The following is an 18,489-nucleotide window of genomic DNA, read 5'->3' as shown; positions in this document are numbered from 1 at the left end:
GGCCTGTCAACAGCTGCCGTGTCCTTGTCTTCTTCTTCCACTACTGGTGTAGAACAACCTTGCCTTTTTGGTAGCTGTACCATTTTGCTGTCCATGACGTGCATTGCACCATCAATTCGCCTGGAACTGGTGTTTGTCTCCACCGGGACATTTGGACTGGAGAAGACTATGAGGTCGCCTGTTGGATGTGACTCATCATTCCTGTGATAACGTTGGTAATTATGGCGTTGGGTGTAATTTGGACTGATGACTGGTGTGCCCTGCATTCTCAGCAGAGACTCCAAGTTTCGCCGTACACTGCCTGGAATACAAAAAGTGCAGTAACCGTGAGCACAATTATAATGAAAATAAACCCATGGAGCTTCTTACAGTTGTGGATGTTATAAATGCACTAAACACAAAATACAATCTTACACTATGGCCAAGAGCTGGCCACGAATTTGGTTCTAAAAGAAGAAACTTTACAATGACAATTTAAGTGCCAAAAATAACTGGGAACAAGATTCCTGTCTGACAAGAAAACTCTATGAAACAAACCAAAATAAAATGTACATTTTCATTAGTTTTGATAAACCGTATAAGATATCTGCATATGTGAATACAAATACCTCCTTGGCATTCATAGTTGCGAGACTGGTACTTGGGGATGTGTGTGATGGGATTGCTTCCATGCTCTCGCAAGTTGATGGTGTTAATCTTCCGGCGGATGCTCTCCACTGGATTGTGTCTCTTGGCAATTTTACTTTCTTTTGACAAACCAGACATGTTTGCCGATTTAGAAACTGCTCATAAAGGGTCCATTAGACACCTGGAATAACATACATTTCACAAATGGTAAATTCACAATTCATCACAACAGTTACCATGGCTCCTGCAAACTTGAATACACACAAAAATAAAATATCGTTCGTTCAAAAGTACTCTATTTTCAAGACCCGAAACACGTTTGCCAATAATTTTCATTAGAGACCCACACACAATCAGGGTGTGTGTGTCCCTTTTTAAGGGACCATTCATGTGGCAACATTTCCAGTGGTGCGTTGTTTAGCTATGCGTTTGCGTTACTGCCTGTACGGACCATTACCATGGGCAGACAGATGAACGAAAATTAGGACAAATACATATAATGTGAATATGAAGCAAAGAAAACGGTGATATTGCATTGGCAGCGTGCATAAGTAACAAACATTTCACACATTCGTCAATAACACTGCCCAAACAAGGACATGTTATATAGGAATTGTTGTACAATTGTTGAGCAGCGTATGAGAGGCAGCTTAATCCTGCACAACGCTTTGTACCATCATTCGCTGTGGACAAAAACACAACAGATAAGCAACGTGACTCCTTCAAATATCTGTCACGCACGTTAAGAGCTGAGCTCACGTCTAACTTACACAAACACACAGCCAGTCACACAATCGAGGTTACTTCTGGTGGCATCTCCAACCCCAAAATGGGCCATGAACAACATCGTGAGGTGGGCCCTCTAACGAAGCGCACACACCACACCAACTTAAGGCGTTAAGTGTACATATACCCGGGCCTATAGACACCGCAAACACTTAGGTGTGTACAGGTTCAAGTTCATTTATTAGGTAGAGCCCTGTGAACCATTCGGCTCTTGAATTGGGTGCAACCGCAACAAAAAAGACATGAACAAGAAAACATCTTAACGTGACTATGTGACTAAGTGCGAACAGAAGATCCAAGACAGCAAAATATTGCAGAAAAAGCACCGTACACCAACGCTGTGTGCAAAAATCCCAGTGGGATGCAAGTCAAACAACAACAACAACCACAAGAAAACTTAGATTAAGGCCATCAGTCTAACTCTGTACTACAACAAACAAACATGACCAAAAAAAAACTTTTCGAAATCACCAAAATAAAGCCATGAAAGCAGTGAAACAGTGATCATAGAAACTGACGGAATTTTCACAATAAATGACATAAACAACATGTACAGTACTACCAAAACCCTGCACTTAGGTCTACAAGCTACAGTACACAACCAGCTCTATCCACAGCTAGATACGTATCCAATGCCGATATCTTTATCACAACATATATATACGGAATGCGTTTCATTGTTTTACGGTCATTTAAAGTGTCAGCCCGCAGTGTTTGCATCGTTTCAAAAGCCCTAAGCCTGCAACACAACAGTCTTGTGTGGGCACGGCCACCAATACTTCCCGTTGTACTCTACCGTCTATGCTCCCACGACGACTGCTCCCCGCTACTGCCACTAAACAAGCACGGAGTGAGCCAGGAGTGGTGAAGTATGGTCAACTGAGGGCCACGAGCAACAAGCAACGTGGGCACGGCTTGCTTGGAGAGTTGGGCCTCATCCAGCAGTCGAGAATTGACGATCATTTGGTTGGCAATGCTCATGCATAAGCAGCTTTGGGTGAAGTTTACTACACGTTTTATGTATATACAAGGTGGTTAAACGGTCTAAATCGTTACAGTTATATAAAGCTCACGAACAAGGGATTGTTTACTGAGCTAATGGAGTTTTTGATGTCAACGGGTGGTGTAGCAGTCACCACGGCACAATTCACGTTAATATCCACCGCTCCAGGGTTTAACACGAAATAAAATACCTCCTTAAACACACAGAAACATACATTTACAACGACGATTACTTTACCTGCAACGTTTCTCTGACCGCAAAACTCCCGCGAAACGCGCGACCAATGATCGGGCCACACTACGCCACGGCGAAGCCCCGCCCATAACTCGAGTCATCATCATCCATCATCTGCCATCATCATAATCATCCATCATCATCTTCCATCATCATCCATCATCATAATCATTGATCATCATTGATCATCATTCATCATCATAATTATCTTCCATCATCATCATTGATCATCACCTTCCATGATCATAATCATTGATTATAATCATTGATCATCATTCATCATTATCATCATCTTCCATCATCATACTCATTGATCATCATTATTGATCATCGTCCATCATCATTCATCATCATAATTATCTTCCATCATCATCATTGATCATCACCTTCCATGATCATAATCATTGATTATAATCATTGATCATCATTCATCATTATCATCATCTTCCATCATCATACTCATTGATCATCATTATTGATCATCGTCCATCATCATTCAACATCATAATTATCTTCAATCATCATCATTGATCATCATCTTCCATCATCGATCATCATAGATCATCATTCATCATCCATCATCATCCATCATCATCCATCATTATCCATCATCATTCGTCATCATAATCATTGATCATCATCGATCATCATCGATCATCCATCATCATCGATCATCCATCATTATCCATCATTATCCATCATCTTCCATCAACATCATCAATCATCTTCCATCAACATCATCATCCATCATCATCGTCCATCATCATCCATCCATCATTGAAACCCTTTAATTTTGCCAGGTAAGGCCCACTGAGTTATATAGTTCTTGTTCAGAAGCGGCCTGGCCACAAATGATAGCGTAACCTTCGTTAAGCTATCATCATCATCATCATGTGGAAATATATAGCAGCCAACTACTCTAAACGCGTGATGTTGATTCTAAATGTGGAGGGGAAAACCCGGACGACCTGGAGACAAATCCACGCCACCAAATATACAGCAGGCGTCAGAGTCGGGATCGAACCCATGACCTCTTGTATACCAGGCGAGGTAGTTCACATCTCCTAGCCACCGTGGTGCCCAAAATATCATCGTTATCATCGGCCATGGTTATTCCACTGCTATCACGATCACCACCTAGCACCTGAACTGATTCAATGTCAGTTACTCCATCGCTCCACCAAGACGAGTTCCATTCCTTGGCTGCCACTCCATTATTATTCTTCACCATCATCCATCCCTTAATGTAGCCACGACGTACTCCTAACCAAGCCATACTTTGCAATCCTTATGCTTGAATGATGTTGTTAACCTACGCACGTACATTCTCTAACCCGCACGTGTCACCCTCCGCTTGCACTCTAGACTCGGTGTATCAGGAGTGTTTACATGTAAATAAATGCATCTGAGATTGGTGGGACACATGATGAGGCTATGATTTATTATACTGTACGGCACTGCCATTTCTGGTCGATTATAATCACTGTATCAATGATTATTATTTTATCATTACAGCTTATCTCATTATTTTGGAGGATATCTATACACCCCGAGAAAGTATATTTTTCATGTTCAGTTTTCACTGCACCCAGTGGCGTAGTGACTGCATTATCAGCTCAGGTGGTGGCCCTAATATTTTAGTTGTCTCGCACGGTGGCACCTCGGCTATATAAATACATGTGAACCGCGTTTTAAATTAGTTCGTGTTAATTTACACTGTTTAACACGTCGGCTTTCGCGACCAATAATACAGGTTTGTTTTGGGTTAGATCGCGTAAATATATAAATGTGTCGTTAAACCCGCCACCACCCGACACAGCCAATTAGTAAGGTTTGTCACGTAAACAGAACATGCCAATTCGTTACTAGTACAGCACACCGGTGTGTTCGAGAGCAAATCCACAACACTCACAATCGTTTACACTGTTGTTGAAAACATATCTCACGGAGATTGTCAAGGGGGCCCCAACTCGTAGCTTTGGCCACCAGGTGGGGCCAAAGGCACCTCGCCTGCCTGCCTCCCTGCCCCACGCTCGTTCCGCGAATGACGCCACGGGAAATCGACGACCACGATTCGGGGTCCCGATGTCATTGTGAACAACAACAGACATGAGCTGCGTGTTGCCATTGTGGGTATGTGGTGAATGTGGCGCCTCGAGTGGCTGCCTGGTGCACATTAAACAGCAACTACCTGCAACAGTGACAGCCGTTCCAACGTCTTCATTAGTGCTGACCGTTGGATATTACAAAACAAACAGTTTTGTTGTTGTTGTTGTAAATAACGGTAAGTTACTCAACTACATCTTGATTCGAATAAGCCGAGTTGACATTTCCCCACGTATGAGAAATCCAGTGATCTATGTCTTAACGGCATGGATATAAGGGTCCATGTCTGAGATATTCGCATGAAGTAAAGGCAATTAAGACCGGGTGATGTTGCCCACCAAGAACGAGACGTGAGTTTTGGTTATTTCCTGTGCGTAGTTTGCTGATCTTGCATTGGTTTATACGTAACTAAATATACACTGATGATGCCTTTCCACGGCTATGAATCAGACGAACAAGCCATACTGGGCCATCTCTGCATCAGCGCAGTATTGCCACGAGAATGCTTTAAAGATCCACCACGTGGTTCTTTGACTTCAGCCTCCTCTCACCCTTTCCCCCACCATCCCTGCCATTCTTCCACAGCTGCCGGGAACCATTCGTGATAATTTTAAACAAGATTTACAGTACACGTATGGTTGAAATGAGGTTCTGCTGTATGAAAAAATAATATATTACTTTTGTAACTGGAATGAGCACACCTTTCTCCATCCCGTGTTGACCCTATAACAGCATCAGGTTGTAAACAGGTTTCAGTTTTGTTGCCAGAAAAAAGGGGAAAAACCATAATATTATACAGTACTTTGATACTGGCAAAGGAAGTCTAATTATGTAGATGCTTACCCCGAGCCCTCATTACTTTGATAGTGCATTCATTGTCTTTGAGCTGTACGCCTTTTGGTGTCCTCTGGTCTAGCACCAATTGGGTCGAGGCTCAAAAGAAAGCCGTCTCTGGTGTGGACCAATCAGTTTCAAGGACAATGCATATATTATCAGTGTATTTTTTGTTTGCATTTTGACCACAAATATTCTGGTTAATGTACACATGATTCCTTGTAAAAGGTTTCAGTTTTGTTGCCAGAAAAAGGGGGAAACCCCTATTATTAGCATTAGGTTGTGAGGGTGGCCCGGGTACGTGGCCCAGCATAACCGGTGAAACAACCCTGTTGGTGCTGGCTTGTTTGAGAAAAGCTGCTGTGAGATTCCGGGCTGATCCAACTTAACCAGTTCGTACACCAGACCGGGCTCACTTTTAAGTCGTCGTGCGAGCGTGGTATGAGGCTCCTTATGTGCGTGATCCACGGCACTCGGGCATGGATGGGCATCTTGAAGTTAAGCCTCGGTCTTGCAATTTTGGAGCGCTAAAAGACCGCAGGATTGATGATGGATGCACACACGATGGATGCATGCATCCATTATCATCATCATCAGTCATGATCAATCCACTGTTGGATGAAGGCCTTTCCAAGTTGTCTCCATCTCTCACGGTTCAGAGGTGCACCTGCACACGAGGCAAGTGCATCGCTCCGTCTCGTTGATGCAGGTCCTCTCTCTATTCACATTGTTATTCATTTTTCTGTCACTCCATCGACCGTCATCACTTGTAGGGACTTGTCCTGCCCAAGCCCATTTATCGTCGGACGTGTTGAGTTTTGCTTACTTATCTTAATCGTTTGAATTATATCTTCAACAGCCAGCTTTGTAGCTTTCTGCAAATCATTGGTGATCTTGAGACCTTTGTAAAATTGTGATCTTGAGATAGTGTGGAGGTAGCCTCTACACTGGCCTGAATTTTGGTCATGGTTGTGGGAGAATGGAGCGATAAGTAGGAGAGATACGTTTCATTCGGAAGACTACAATGAAAAGCAACTAATAGCAGAAGATGCAGGCTTGTGTTAGACTTCAACTGAACCATTATGAAGCGCAACAGCGAACCTGAACGCACTGATGCAGTTGAAAAAGTATGTATGAACAAAATCATGTTATTACAACGTCCTAAGTACAGCACTCTGGCATTAAGCTATTCTTACTGCATACGTATTGAACAACGTAGTACGCTGCACCCTTGAAATGCAGTATATCTACAATTGTTTGAAAAAAAACACGATTTAAAGATTACACTTACAACACGAGACAAAACACGTGTTTTCATCTTCGACACAATACAAAAAAACCGGGTAGCGAAATGGTGTGTGTGTGTGATGTGTGTAATGTGTTCCATAAATACTCTCTAGCCATCATTATCCGCGTGGTCACGCACACGAGATAACAGCTGCTACCGCCAATCACTAGCCTTCCAAAAGAGGGCACATGCAAGTGGTGTGCTCGCTATATATACACAACTTAAAGGGACAGCATTGCGCTGGCTGCACTACGCAGGGCGGTAGTAGTAGTAGATGCGTGTGCGTGGCACGGATATATACACCACGATTTTCGCACGTTATTTGCAGTGACAACGCACACACTATACTCTCTTACTACCACTGTATTGGTTGTTCATTTACGAATGCAGTGTTTTATATATACTTGACGCCGGGTTATATATAAACACACACGCATCAAGCTGCCAAAGCAAAGGGAGTGTGTATTTATTGAAAGCCCGAGTCAACTTTGAATGGCAACCAGTGCTATCACTGGCGGCAGCAGCAGCGATGTTGACGACGAAGACGACTGCGAAGACTTTGCGTATGAGAAGTTCCACGTGGTGCACGGAGGGAATATGCACATGGATTCTACGCGGACGCACGCAACACGTGTCCGCAGTTTCGGGGACGCGGTCTGCATGAGCGCTCAGCCTCTTCCCCCAGGTGCGTCGATGGGTGGAGAAGGGGCAGTCCACGGAGTTGTATCAGGATCTGAACGTCTCTTACTGGAGGAATCATATGAGCACTTCTTTCGCAGACGTCCAGGAGTTTCTCACAGACGTCCAGTATGATTACACTATGTAACACAATTTTTATTCCTGGGTAATAAGTGTTATTTTTAAATTCTTTATATTAAGTTCGCTTGCTTGCGTGCTTGCGTGCTTGCTTGCTTACGACCATGCGAAGCTTTCGGTCGTTTTTTTAACCCACTTCCCGTGATCCAATCGAGCTGGCATTTTCCACACTCGTTGTGCGTGACAATTAATTTTCGTGAAAATTGTTTTCCAAAATTTTACACTGTTTAGGGAATTTTTAAAAAATATTTAATTACCAATTGCTTAATGCTGGCAGACAATAATCTGACCCATAGGTGGCAGCCATCTCAAGCCAGAGGATTTAGAGTGAAAAACTTTGTTTTTACGGGTTAATTTTTTTTTCATTGCTTATGCCTAAAAAGGATAGAAAATGGCTATTATTACCCACAAACTTTGCTTTTGTGACCAGGACTTTATGTGAACGAAAGACACGAATGCACACGTTTTCCCATTGAAAATAGGTAAATTTCAGAAATTTCATACTCTTTGGTTCTTTTGGTAAAGTCACGTAGGTATAAAATAAAATAAATCACGACGTTTCGGGCGCAACACAAGCGTCCGTCATCAGGTGAGAAAGCATGGTCTGCTGCTGAGGCAGACTGTTTTTAAAAGGTTTGAAATGAGTGTAGCCCAAGGGTCATAAAGAAGTGACCGGGGCTAGTGATGTTAATGTGATAAATTAGCATGTAACTGTAAGATAGGAGAGCGGCCTCCTCGACGAGGGCACGGAAGTGGCTATGTTAATGTGAGAGATTAGCATGATGCGACACAACTGCTAATCTCTCACATTAACATAGACACTTCACATTAACATCACTAGCCCCGGCCACTTCTTTATGACCCTTGGGCTACACCCATTTCAAACCTTTTTAAAACAGTCTGCCTCAACAGCAGACCACGCTTTCCCACCTGATGACGGCCGCTTGTGTTGCGATCGAAACGTCACCATAGCTTCAAATCAAGATCAAATCAAGATTCTAAATATCTCTGTCCTGGTCACAAAAGCAAAGTTTGTGGGGGATAATGTAATAGTCATTTTCTGTACTTTTGAGGCATAAGCAATTAGGAATATACACTACCCAGCAACAATTGTTTTTGTTCCACAGTGTTATCACCAGGGCTTCATTTGGCATGGAATATTTTCCAGCCCCCACAAACTCATGACCCTTGCCGCCCCCCATGACCCCTCGAGTTTTCATTGACAGTTTTGGAAGGGGGGGGGTCATGGAGAGGGTTGCATTCAAGGACTGTAAATGATGGTTATTATTGTTGAAGTGTAATATTATTGTTTGAGTTTACAGATTTATTCCAGTGGAACTCCTGTTATCCACGGTGATGCACTTAACCATATTTTATATTTTACGAATGTCAACAACTCCTCAGCGTGGAAGAGTCTGCGGCTAAAGCACAGTCCATGTACCTATTTCGAGAGCTCCCTCTAGCGGAGATCCTTTGCTAGCAGTGATCCACGAGGTCTCATCGTGACTCATGGACATGTTGCTTCCTGCGCGCCTTTCTGCCATGATTATTCGAGGATAAACGCGTGTTGGGGGGAAATCATGAGATCCGCGCATTATAGAATCCATGCATAGTTTTTATTCCTGGTTTACGGAATGTCCCATTGTCTGCATGGGGCCGTCCATAAATGACGTCACGCACCTGGGGGGGGGGGACATTCGTGACGATGTGTGACGAGGGTGGGGGGGGGAGTTTGAGAAATGTGACGTCACATCAAAATGCGCAACTCTAAATAAATATAGACAACACGTTCTACTTAATTAAATAGACTTTTTAATAAATGTTTTCTCCTACAACATCAGAGTGCAGCGCCACATTAAATACGCACTACAATAACAATAGTTTAAAGCGATTTGAAGCATGTTTTATTTGGGGGGGGGGGGGGGGGGCAGAGCTTTGTGACGTCATATTTGAGGGGGGGTCTGACTTTTGTGACGCCGTGTGACGATTGGGGGGGGGGGGTCAAAAACCGTCCAAAATCGCGTGACGTCATTTATGGACGGCCCCCATTCCGCATGCTGCTCTTGACGCGTGGTGTGTGTGTGGGATTGTGGGACGTTGTGTGTGTGCGCGTGTTCTCTGTGTGTTCACCGCGTGCCGTGACGCAGGCCGCGTGTTTCTCGTGGAGTTGTCTCAGAAGGAGACGGGATGGTGTGGACACCTCCGCGTGGGACTCACGCGTTTGTGTCCCGGAGGAAGCGATGGTCTGGGATGTCCCGTGGGTTCAGGTGAGCAGTGTTCATTTCCTGACAATATGTTTGTATTTTAGTCTCGTTGAGGGCAAACTAAAATATTCGGAAAGTCTTAGTCTGTGGATTTCATTGCGTCGTTCTCTTAGCATACGTCGACTAACGCAGTAAAACATGAAGTCCACTCTTGGTGATGAAATGTTGGTGTGAGGTACTACGTCGAAAAGAGGGTGATTCTGGGTAATTCAGGATAGGTGACGACCCGACTTGCCACTCATGTTAACCAGAAATGTAACGTAGGTCACCGCATTCATGGTGCAGTACTTCATTATGTCAACGTTATATTTGTAATTACAGCAAGACCACGTGAGATCTGAGCTCTTGTTTAACGCCTTACGAAGCTGGGTGTAATCTCCAGTGAAATGTATGCAATTGTCTAAATCTTACTTGCTTTTCAACGGACCGGTTTGCTGAAAAACTAAATCAATAGCTACCTTTGTTCACATGACAACTTGATTTGTTGGGCCCTGTCGTATGGTGGGAGGTTAGAGCTCAAATTGACCTCATACACGATCTAACCCAAGATAAACCGATCATGAATGAACGTTACATTTCGTTCATTCTATTTTAATGCTCGTTTAGCACCGTCTCCCTCCACCACAGTGACTACTCTCTCCGTGTGTGTGTGTCTCCCTTCCGGCTCAGCAGAGCAGAGTGGCACCCGGCAGTGCACCCACAGCAGGCACGGCATGCACGGCCCCGCACTGCCGATCCCCGTCCCCCCGCACGCCTCTCCCGAGATGGAGGCCCTGGGGGGCACGTGGGTGGTGCCCATCAGCACGGGGCTGGGAGCGCAGAGAGAGGCAGACGCACTGCTAGGGTAACCACCTTGTGCACAGCGACATCATCCACCCTGGCGTTGCCACCTGTCGGGGTTTTTGCCAGGACGTCCGAATGACGTGGTAGCTGTCCTGGTGTGATTTGTAAGTGTGCTGCGGATGTTAAAGTCTTGCTTTTTGTTAATCGCATGCATAACCATGCACTGGTCAAGACAATGCATTTGGATGTAGTTCTTCCCACTTGTAAGATACACTTACAATTGTTGTAAGATACGGTATTTTTGTTCCCATAATATGACCTCATATTTTTGTGCCTCGGAGGTGGTAACCCTCATCCACCTGTAACGAATCGCCCCCTTGTGGCCGATTAATTGTTTTTGATTCCATTCAATAACTGTTTTTTTTGTAACCGCTGACTGTGGAGCACTTGCATTCGTGTCTCTAGTGGCTGTGGGGGGGGGGGGTGACATATATGTTACATCATGTACAGCCCCTTTTCTATATCCACTGCTAGATGAATGCCTCCCCACGCTGTGCGGGTCGTGAGTAATGCACACGAATGTAATGTTCATTGATGCTCGTGCATTGATTGTGAGCGCAATAATGGATTTTAATGGGTGAATCGATGCAGATGCCCAAAGCCCTGACCCCTTTGATCGTGTTGTGTCTCTTGAGCAGGTTCACAAAGCAGAAGTTTATTTCCTGTTAAAAAAAACTCCATACACACCTTTGCTGTAGCAGACAGAAAAATGCGGCGTCCACACAGGGCCACCACCCCCCATACCTGAAACCACACTGGAGTTTCCATGAGCTTCTCTGCAGCGTGCCTGGCAAGACACGCACGTACATGACGCTGTATTAGTAGGTTACTACGTTGCATACCGTACAGCCGGCTTAAGAAGTCTGCACAGTTACTCAGACCCTTACTTAGAATCTTCCGCCACCAACGTGTGAGTTTGTAGTTCTGCATTACTGTACAAGATAGTCTATGTGCAGCACTGTCATAGCTTTATATGACATTTTGCTATTTTGGAAAATCATGGGTAAAATATGAACAAAACAATTATGACGAAAGTATGTTTTTCCATGTAAAATTATACTCTTTTTTCAGGCCATTGGCACGGCATGCTCCATGCCATGTTGTGGTCATGCCTTGCGTGGTGCGCACGAGACAACATTTATTGTTGATGTCTGGTCAGAGGCATGGAACACAGAGCAAGCTCCTCAGCTTCATCTACCCGCTTTCAACTAGCAGTGGCTTTGCAACACGACTGCACTAGTACTGAGTTAATGGAGTGTTTATTTATAAAGCTGTGTGTAATTTCAGCGAGAGTGACGGAGAAGGAGACATTGTGAAGGTTGGCAATCATGTGATCGTAAGGGACTCCTTGGTTGGTCGGAGCAGAGTGGGCCGCTACAGCCACTTATTGGATCCACTTTTCAAGGTGACGTTTTACACAGGAGCGCGAGTATATTTTTAAACACACCACTCGCTCAATTATTCCACACTATTCCTACGCACAGAGTGATGCTGCGGAGTAAACTATGTTGGGATGTGGTCACTCGAATGTAGGCACATAGGTCTGTGTTTAAACACATAACACATTCAGTCTTGTATTCAACACGACTATACACAGAGCACGTAATGCTTAGAGTACAGCATCGGGCGGTGACTGGGTGACTTAGGGGTCAAGAGCCATAAGCTGGCACTGGTAAGATTCTGAGCTGGAATCCAAGCAAGCATCTGTGATTAAAATGGATTCTCATGTGCAGCAAGTTGATATTCTCAGCGTGGTCACCAATGACTGCACACAATCCATCATGTTAACTTCACTTAATTTGGCCTATTCCAGCTCTGACACTTAAAAAAAAATGTGGTGTGATTGACGTAAAATGATACATATTTGCTTTGTGTTACTGGTAACAAATTGATGTTACCCGATGCCATGTGACACTAGTTTTGCTGGGAAAATACGCAAACACAGCATCGTGGAAGCGAAGTAATATTTTTAATCAACTCAAAGAACTTCTTTTCAGATAATCTAAAATAATGTTTTCAGATATTACGGATTCATCCACAATCCGATGAAGTAATCCAAAACCTGAAAATCGAATAACATGCCCACACGTCTATAGGAATTTATCAGTGATAAAAAGCAGTGATTTTCACACTTGTGAAATATGTGATGATGGCTGCTGCCAGTGGACAACGTGGCACGCACGATAAATATATATCGTGCCAAATGCGTAGGTTTCAAGTCATATGTGCGATACTGGATATGTATGTGTGATAGGTCTGCGTATATAGGTTCAAAATAGTGCTAATAAAAAAGATTAAGCGGACTCGAATGTTCCTAAATTATACACCGGTTGTGACATTGTTTTACAACTTAACAGAGCATTTTTTTTAACTACTGCACACAATTGCATCTTCATGCAAAACCAACATTTGGTGGCTTACAGTTGTGCTTACACAAGAAGCTGATTGCTACAGCACAATTGCTGACACCAAATATTTGAATTATACGTTCTCGACTGTGAGCAGTAATTGCACACGTGGGAGGACATAACAAAGCATGTTACTATATTTGAGCCACCATGGCCAATATTTACACCAGCAACAGGGTAGCTGTTCAATTACCGATGTGCAACAAGGCCAGTGTAGGAGTGTGCTTACACGACACCAGCACGTTCTGCTGCTGAAAAAAAAATGTATAACATGATGGGTTGGATACGTGACGTTCTTCTCTACGTGCAATTTTTCGCTGGGCTCTCTCTGTGCCTGCCTTTAGAGGAAGGCGTCATGCACCTGCGCGTGAATGCCCAGGATCGTCTTCTTTTTAGCTGTTTCTTTACCATGATCATTGAGCATTTTGTACATTCCATGTCTAGCGAAACTTGTACCTGCTGGAACTGGACATTTCCAAACGGCAAAAAACTGGCAGCTTGTCCTTTCTGCTTCATTCTTATTTGTTTTCGTGCAAACTTTTAAGTGGGCACTGAGGGGTTTGCACTTGGACACGATCGGCGGGCTGGGCACACCATGTTGGCTTTCAGCTTTGCATCATGATGTCATGGCACAAATATGCTTTGGCAAACTAGACCGGTTTTGGGGACACAAGCGTGGCATTATTAATGCATCGAAAAACATGTTGAAGAGAATGACACGCACAGACAAGGATACTTTGTTTAACCGTGCAACTGTTGGAGTATGCATCACGAGTGATGAGTCACAGTTGTAAAGTTATTAAAGCCAGACTAAGGGGTGATTGTGGCCAGCACCATCCCCAGCCATCTTTGTCTCCCCAGTCCTGATATACATGACCTCAACACACAAGGCTGTTTTTTTAGGCCGAGTCAATTTTGGGGATGCCAAGTCCAGGGTCAGTTCGTAAATGCAGTGCATTTGCAATGGGATTAAAACACGAGGTGCACTGGATTGATCTGATAACAACTACCATTGTGGCAGACAGTTGCGTGGCCCTGATCCAAGCAAATAAATTAATGAAAGCATGAATGATCATTTCAGGAATGAAGTGTCAGACTATTGGCAGGGGGTGGCCGGTGTTATGTGTGATGTTTTACAAAATGACGAACTTAAAGTATTTTACCGTCATGTTTCTGTAAATTGTATTTTTTATATAAAAAAAAGTATTTTCCTTCCTGTTTCTCTCATTCCGCTTTCGCTTCTCCACCACTCTTCCTGTCATGAAGACTCACATCTTGTCAACGACAGCACGTGGGACTCGTATTGGCGTGATCTGGCGAATATTGGAAGGAAGATACGGTGACAAAGAGCGTAAGTGACATACCTTATTGATGTACACACAAGTTATGTACACACACCAAACACAAGTGTACGCATGGCACCTTAATCATAACTATCAATAAATGTCCACCTGAAAAAACTGGACTCAAGTAAGACAAAACTTGGGGTAAGGTTACCTGAACATAACTAAATAAAAACTCCTTTCCAAAACACTGTTGCTGTTCTAATTATTCTGTGGGCAGCAGGATGTGGCATTTGACAGTCAATCCCCATGCATCAGTCTACCATGGACACGAGGTCTACACAAATCACGTGTCAACACTACGAAGTGTAAGATGCCAAGTGTGACAATTGTCACGAATACAATTGACATACGTGCACGAGCAATGCCCAAGCTATATACTTATCTGTTTTTTGTCGAGAGGACATTGTAGCAAAATTCCGTTGATGCCACCATACCCCAATATCGTTTCCTTCTGCTAGATCCTGTGCTCGTAAAGTCTACACCTGCCCTTAAAGGTTTGCTCTTACAATAACCCCCACCATCCAGCTTTAGCTTTTCCTATGGTACCACTGGGTACCACTCCAACGCCTCATCTTGAAAAGCTGCTCTCCTCCATCCTGCACACATCCCACCTATCACAACTTGATTTTTCACGTTTCTATCTAGAACTCTTGCCACCTATCATGATCTTTGACGTTGTTTACCCTATGCTGTCCATGAATCGACAAAAATACCTATATATATGAACACATTATCACAGTGCTACGAACAAATAGAAATTTCACACACATCCTTATTTAATCGACTTGGACAGAGGTTACAGTCCAGAGTCGCATATCTCATTCACTCGGTGCTGAGGTACCGTATAGAGGGATAAATGATCCTTATGGCGGTACCCCGGGGTACCAAATAATACAAAATGGCCGAGGCAATTAAATATTTTATTTCTGGGACACTATTTTTTCTAGGGGTGTACTTAACTCCGCGACTTGGGGTACCAATCAATCCGAAATCAGTGCTACTTCTCAGTGACGAAACGCAGCGAGGATGATTGCGCTGAAACCCTGAACACTCGCGTACGCACCGTAGTGGTGCATCGCGTACAGCTCGAGACGAGTCGATTGCCGCATCGCCGACCATCAACAGACTAAAAGTGACTGCACCACGGACATCATATGAGAGCCGGGGTACGATGGTACTCCGGGGTACCGCCATAAGGTTAAAATGTTAAAAGGGTCAGATTTGTGAACATCTGTAGAATATTACAGTTGCACCGTGCACAAGCTCTGCACTGGCTGTCGGTGGTTGATTGGCCAGAGCGTTTATTTGACGGTTGGATACGCGAACTTCTACTGCACGTATATTTTTCACTGGGCTCTCTCTGTGTGCTTGTCATTAGAGGAAGGCGTCATGCACCTGCTCGTGAATGGCCGTGATCTCGGCGTCTTTGCGCGAGGGATCCCCACACACACCCCCATCTTCGCGGTGGTGGACGTGTTTGGCTGCACGCGCGCCGTCACAGTCCTGCACGTGGAGTACGCCGGTGTGTGCTCCCTACCAACATTCATTCATGCTACCGTGGAGGTTCTTACATTTGTGCTGTACAGCTCCCGGGAATGGTTCAGATCACTCGCCGCTGGTGTTACCCATGGCCAGGATTCGAACTCAAGGCGACGGGTCCTTAAAGAAGAGTGCTAAACACTTCGCCTCCACTCAACGCCATGAAACAACCTCAAGAAATATGATTTGATTATTCTCCCATTTCTTTTTGGGTTGTATCGCCATAACCAACGTCAGTAGCGAGTGATATTTGAACTGGTTTTGTGTTTCCCCCTCGCAGCAGTATAAATGGGTACAAAGTGTGGATACTCCCACCATTCGCAAGACATTTGGCCAGCGTGGATAATTAGGCTTAAAATAGTGGAGGCCCATCTGTCAGTAGTGGCATGAACAACCAATTTCAGGGCTGCAGATGTATCTCATGGGCAGTATAAAACTATTCCATTGAGGGACTGTGGGAAAAGTGGATTCCAGATCAGGATGTGAACCCTTAACCCTGTGGTTTATGAGTCAACCGTCCCGACCGCAGAGTCAAGCAGCTGGGTATAAAATCACGTAATAAACATTCAGCTGTTAAACACACACTGGCACAGTTAAATAAAGTGTATTCTTATATTTGCAGCAATATTCCAAATATTTTGTATGCTTGTTTGAGAATCCCTTCATGTTTAGTAAATAAAGGACTTATATTTGCACTTAATAACCTGTAGTCTGTACAAGCTTAAGAGCATGATAATTGCACATGCACTGTCGCATGACTGGCCGTGGTGTGTGTCTTTGTCTGTGTGAATCCAGTTCCATCCCTGCAAACCATCTGCCGACGAATGATCCAAAAGTTGACCGTGAACAGACTCGCAATCTCCCGTCTGGGTCTGCCCGCAGCACTCCAGTGCTATTGCCAGGAATGATCTATTTTAACAACCATAAGTGAGATATAATGTAATTTATGAACATGTTCGTGCTTTTAGTACAAATTAAAGAGTATTTTATAAATATCGCCAGCACGTTGAGTTTTTATGTTGTACATACATGCTGTAAATATTCAACGCAGACCAGCCACTTGTGTGAAGACCTAATTATTGAATAACATGTAACAAAACCCCACTACCTCTACTGAGATAATTTGTGGAGCACAAAAAATATCATCATCAGCCATGATAAATCCACTGCTGGATGAAGGTCTCCCCAAAATTACAATCTCAGTACCCATAAAAGTGATGTTTAAATTATTGCTGGGACAATTATATTATCAGTTTTTCGTACCTATTTGATGCCACAGATATTAATACCATTCCAGTAACATAAAACTTAAAATAAAGTGAAAATCCTTTTGTCTGGGGTGATGCCGAGGATGAACTAAATTGATCTGCGAAAAAAAACACATCGCGAACAAGATGAATGTGTCGATGAATTCCACTTATCCGCCAAAAAAATGTCGCGAGAGGGATGATGACGTTACCGGTACTCGTTGAAATTAATGTCGCGAAAAAGGTAACGAGATCAATGTGCTTAAGTATGGCCAAATGGCCCCCACGACTTGCACAGGGTGAAGAAGCCCTCATCCAGCAGTGGATTAAAGGCCAGTGCGTGTGTGATATGCGTGTGTTACACGTGCGACTGTCAACATGGTGTGAAAGCGCAGTCCTTAACTCTCACCCACTCTATCTCTCTGGCTCATGTGCTATGTAGAAGGGTCATTGCCCGAAACGTCGCCTATTATATACAATACTAAAAGTATTAATTTTCAAGGAAGTGTTATTGACGAATGTGTGGAGTTCTTGTTATTCGTGCACCTGCGGTATTAACGCCACACGCACTGCACGCGTGCTTCCCGCTCTTCCCATGGGACTCCTCCCATGCGTTAGACTCCTCCATATTCTTGGTTCTTTCGGTAAAGTCACGTAGAAGGGAAATAATAAAATAATATAAATATAAAACTATAAAAAAAAATTCTCACGACGTTTCGACTGCAACACAAGCAATCATCATCAGGTGTGCAATAACATTTTCTTTGCTCTGGATTTCACACCTGATGATGATTGCTTGTGTTGCAGTCGAAACGTCGTGAGAATTTTTATATTTTTATATTTATAATATTTTATTATTTCCCTTCTACGTGATATTACCGAAAGAACCAAGAATATGAATCCCTGCAGTCACGAAAGCTTTAAATAAAAGCTCCTCCCAGTTCGTGAGACTCCTCCCAGCCCGTGAGACTCCTCCCAGTTCGTGAGACTCCTCCCAGCCCGTGAGACTCCTCCCAGCCCGTGAGACTCCTCCCAGTTCGTGAGACTCTTCCCAGTTCGTGAGACTCCTCCCAGTTCGTGAGACTCCTCCCATCTCGTGAGACTCCTCCCAGTTCGTGAGACTCCTCCCAGCCCCTGAGACTCCTCCC

General features: G+C 43.9%; 1 protein-coding gene across 1 annotated transcript; it reads left to right on the top strand.

The window, feature by feature from the left end:
- The first annotated feature begins 7,370 nt into the window (after positions 1–7,370).
- NEURL2 (neuralized E3 ubiquitin protein ligase 2) lies at positions 7,371–17,002 on the top strand. The gene is made up of 7 exons (XM_078857904.1): positions 7,371–7,563; positions 9,842–9,961; positions 10,631–10,802; positions 12,089–12,206; positions 14,476–14,560; positions 15,934–16,077; positions 16,890–17,002. The coding sequence occupies exons 1-7, from the start codon at positions 7,371–7,373 to the stop codon at positions 17,000–17,002; spliced, it is 945 nt and encodes a 314-aa protein (XP_078714030.1).
- The last annotated feature ends 1,487 nt before the right edge of the window (positions 17,003–18,489 follow it).

The sequence above is a fragment of the Lampetra fluviatilis genome, chromosome 7 (genome assembly GCF_964198595.1).
Source record: "Lampetra fluviatilis chromosome 7, kcLamFluv1.1, whole genome shotgun sequence".
NCBI classification, from domain to species: Eukaryota; Metazoa; Chordata; class Hyperoartia; order Petromyzontiformes; family Petromyzontidae; genus Lampetra; species Lampetra fluviatilis.
The sequence above is the reverse complement of the archived record's forward strand: the minus strand, read 5'-3'. Positions and strand labels throughout refer to the sequence as shown.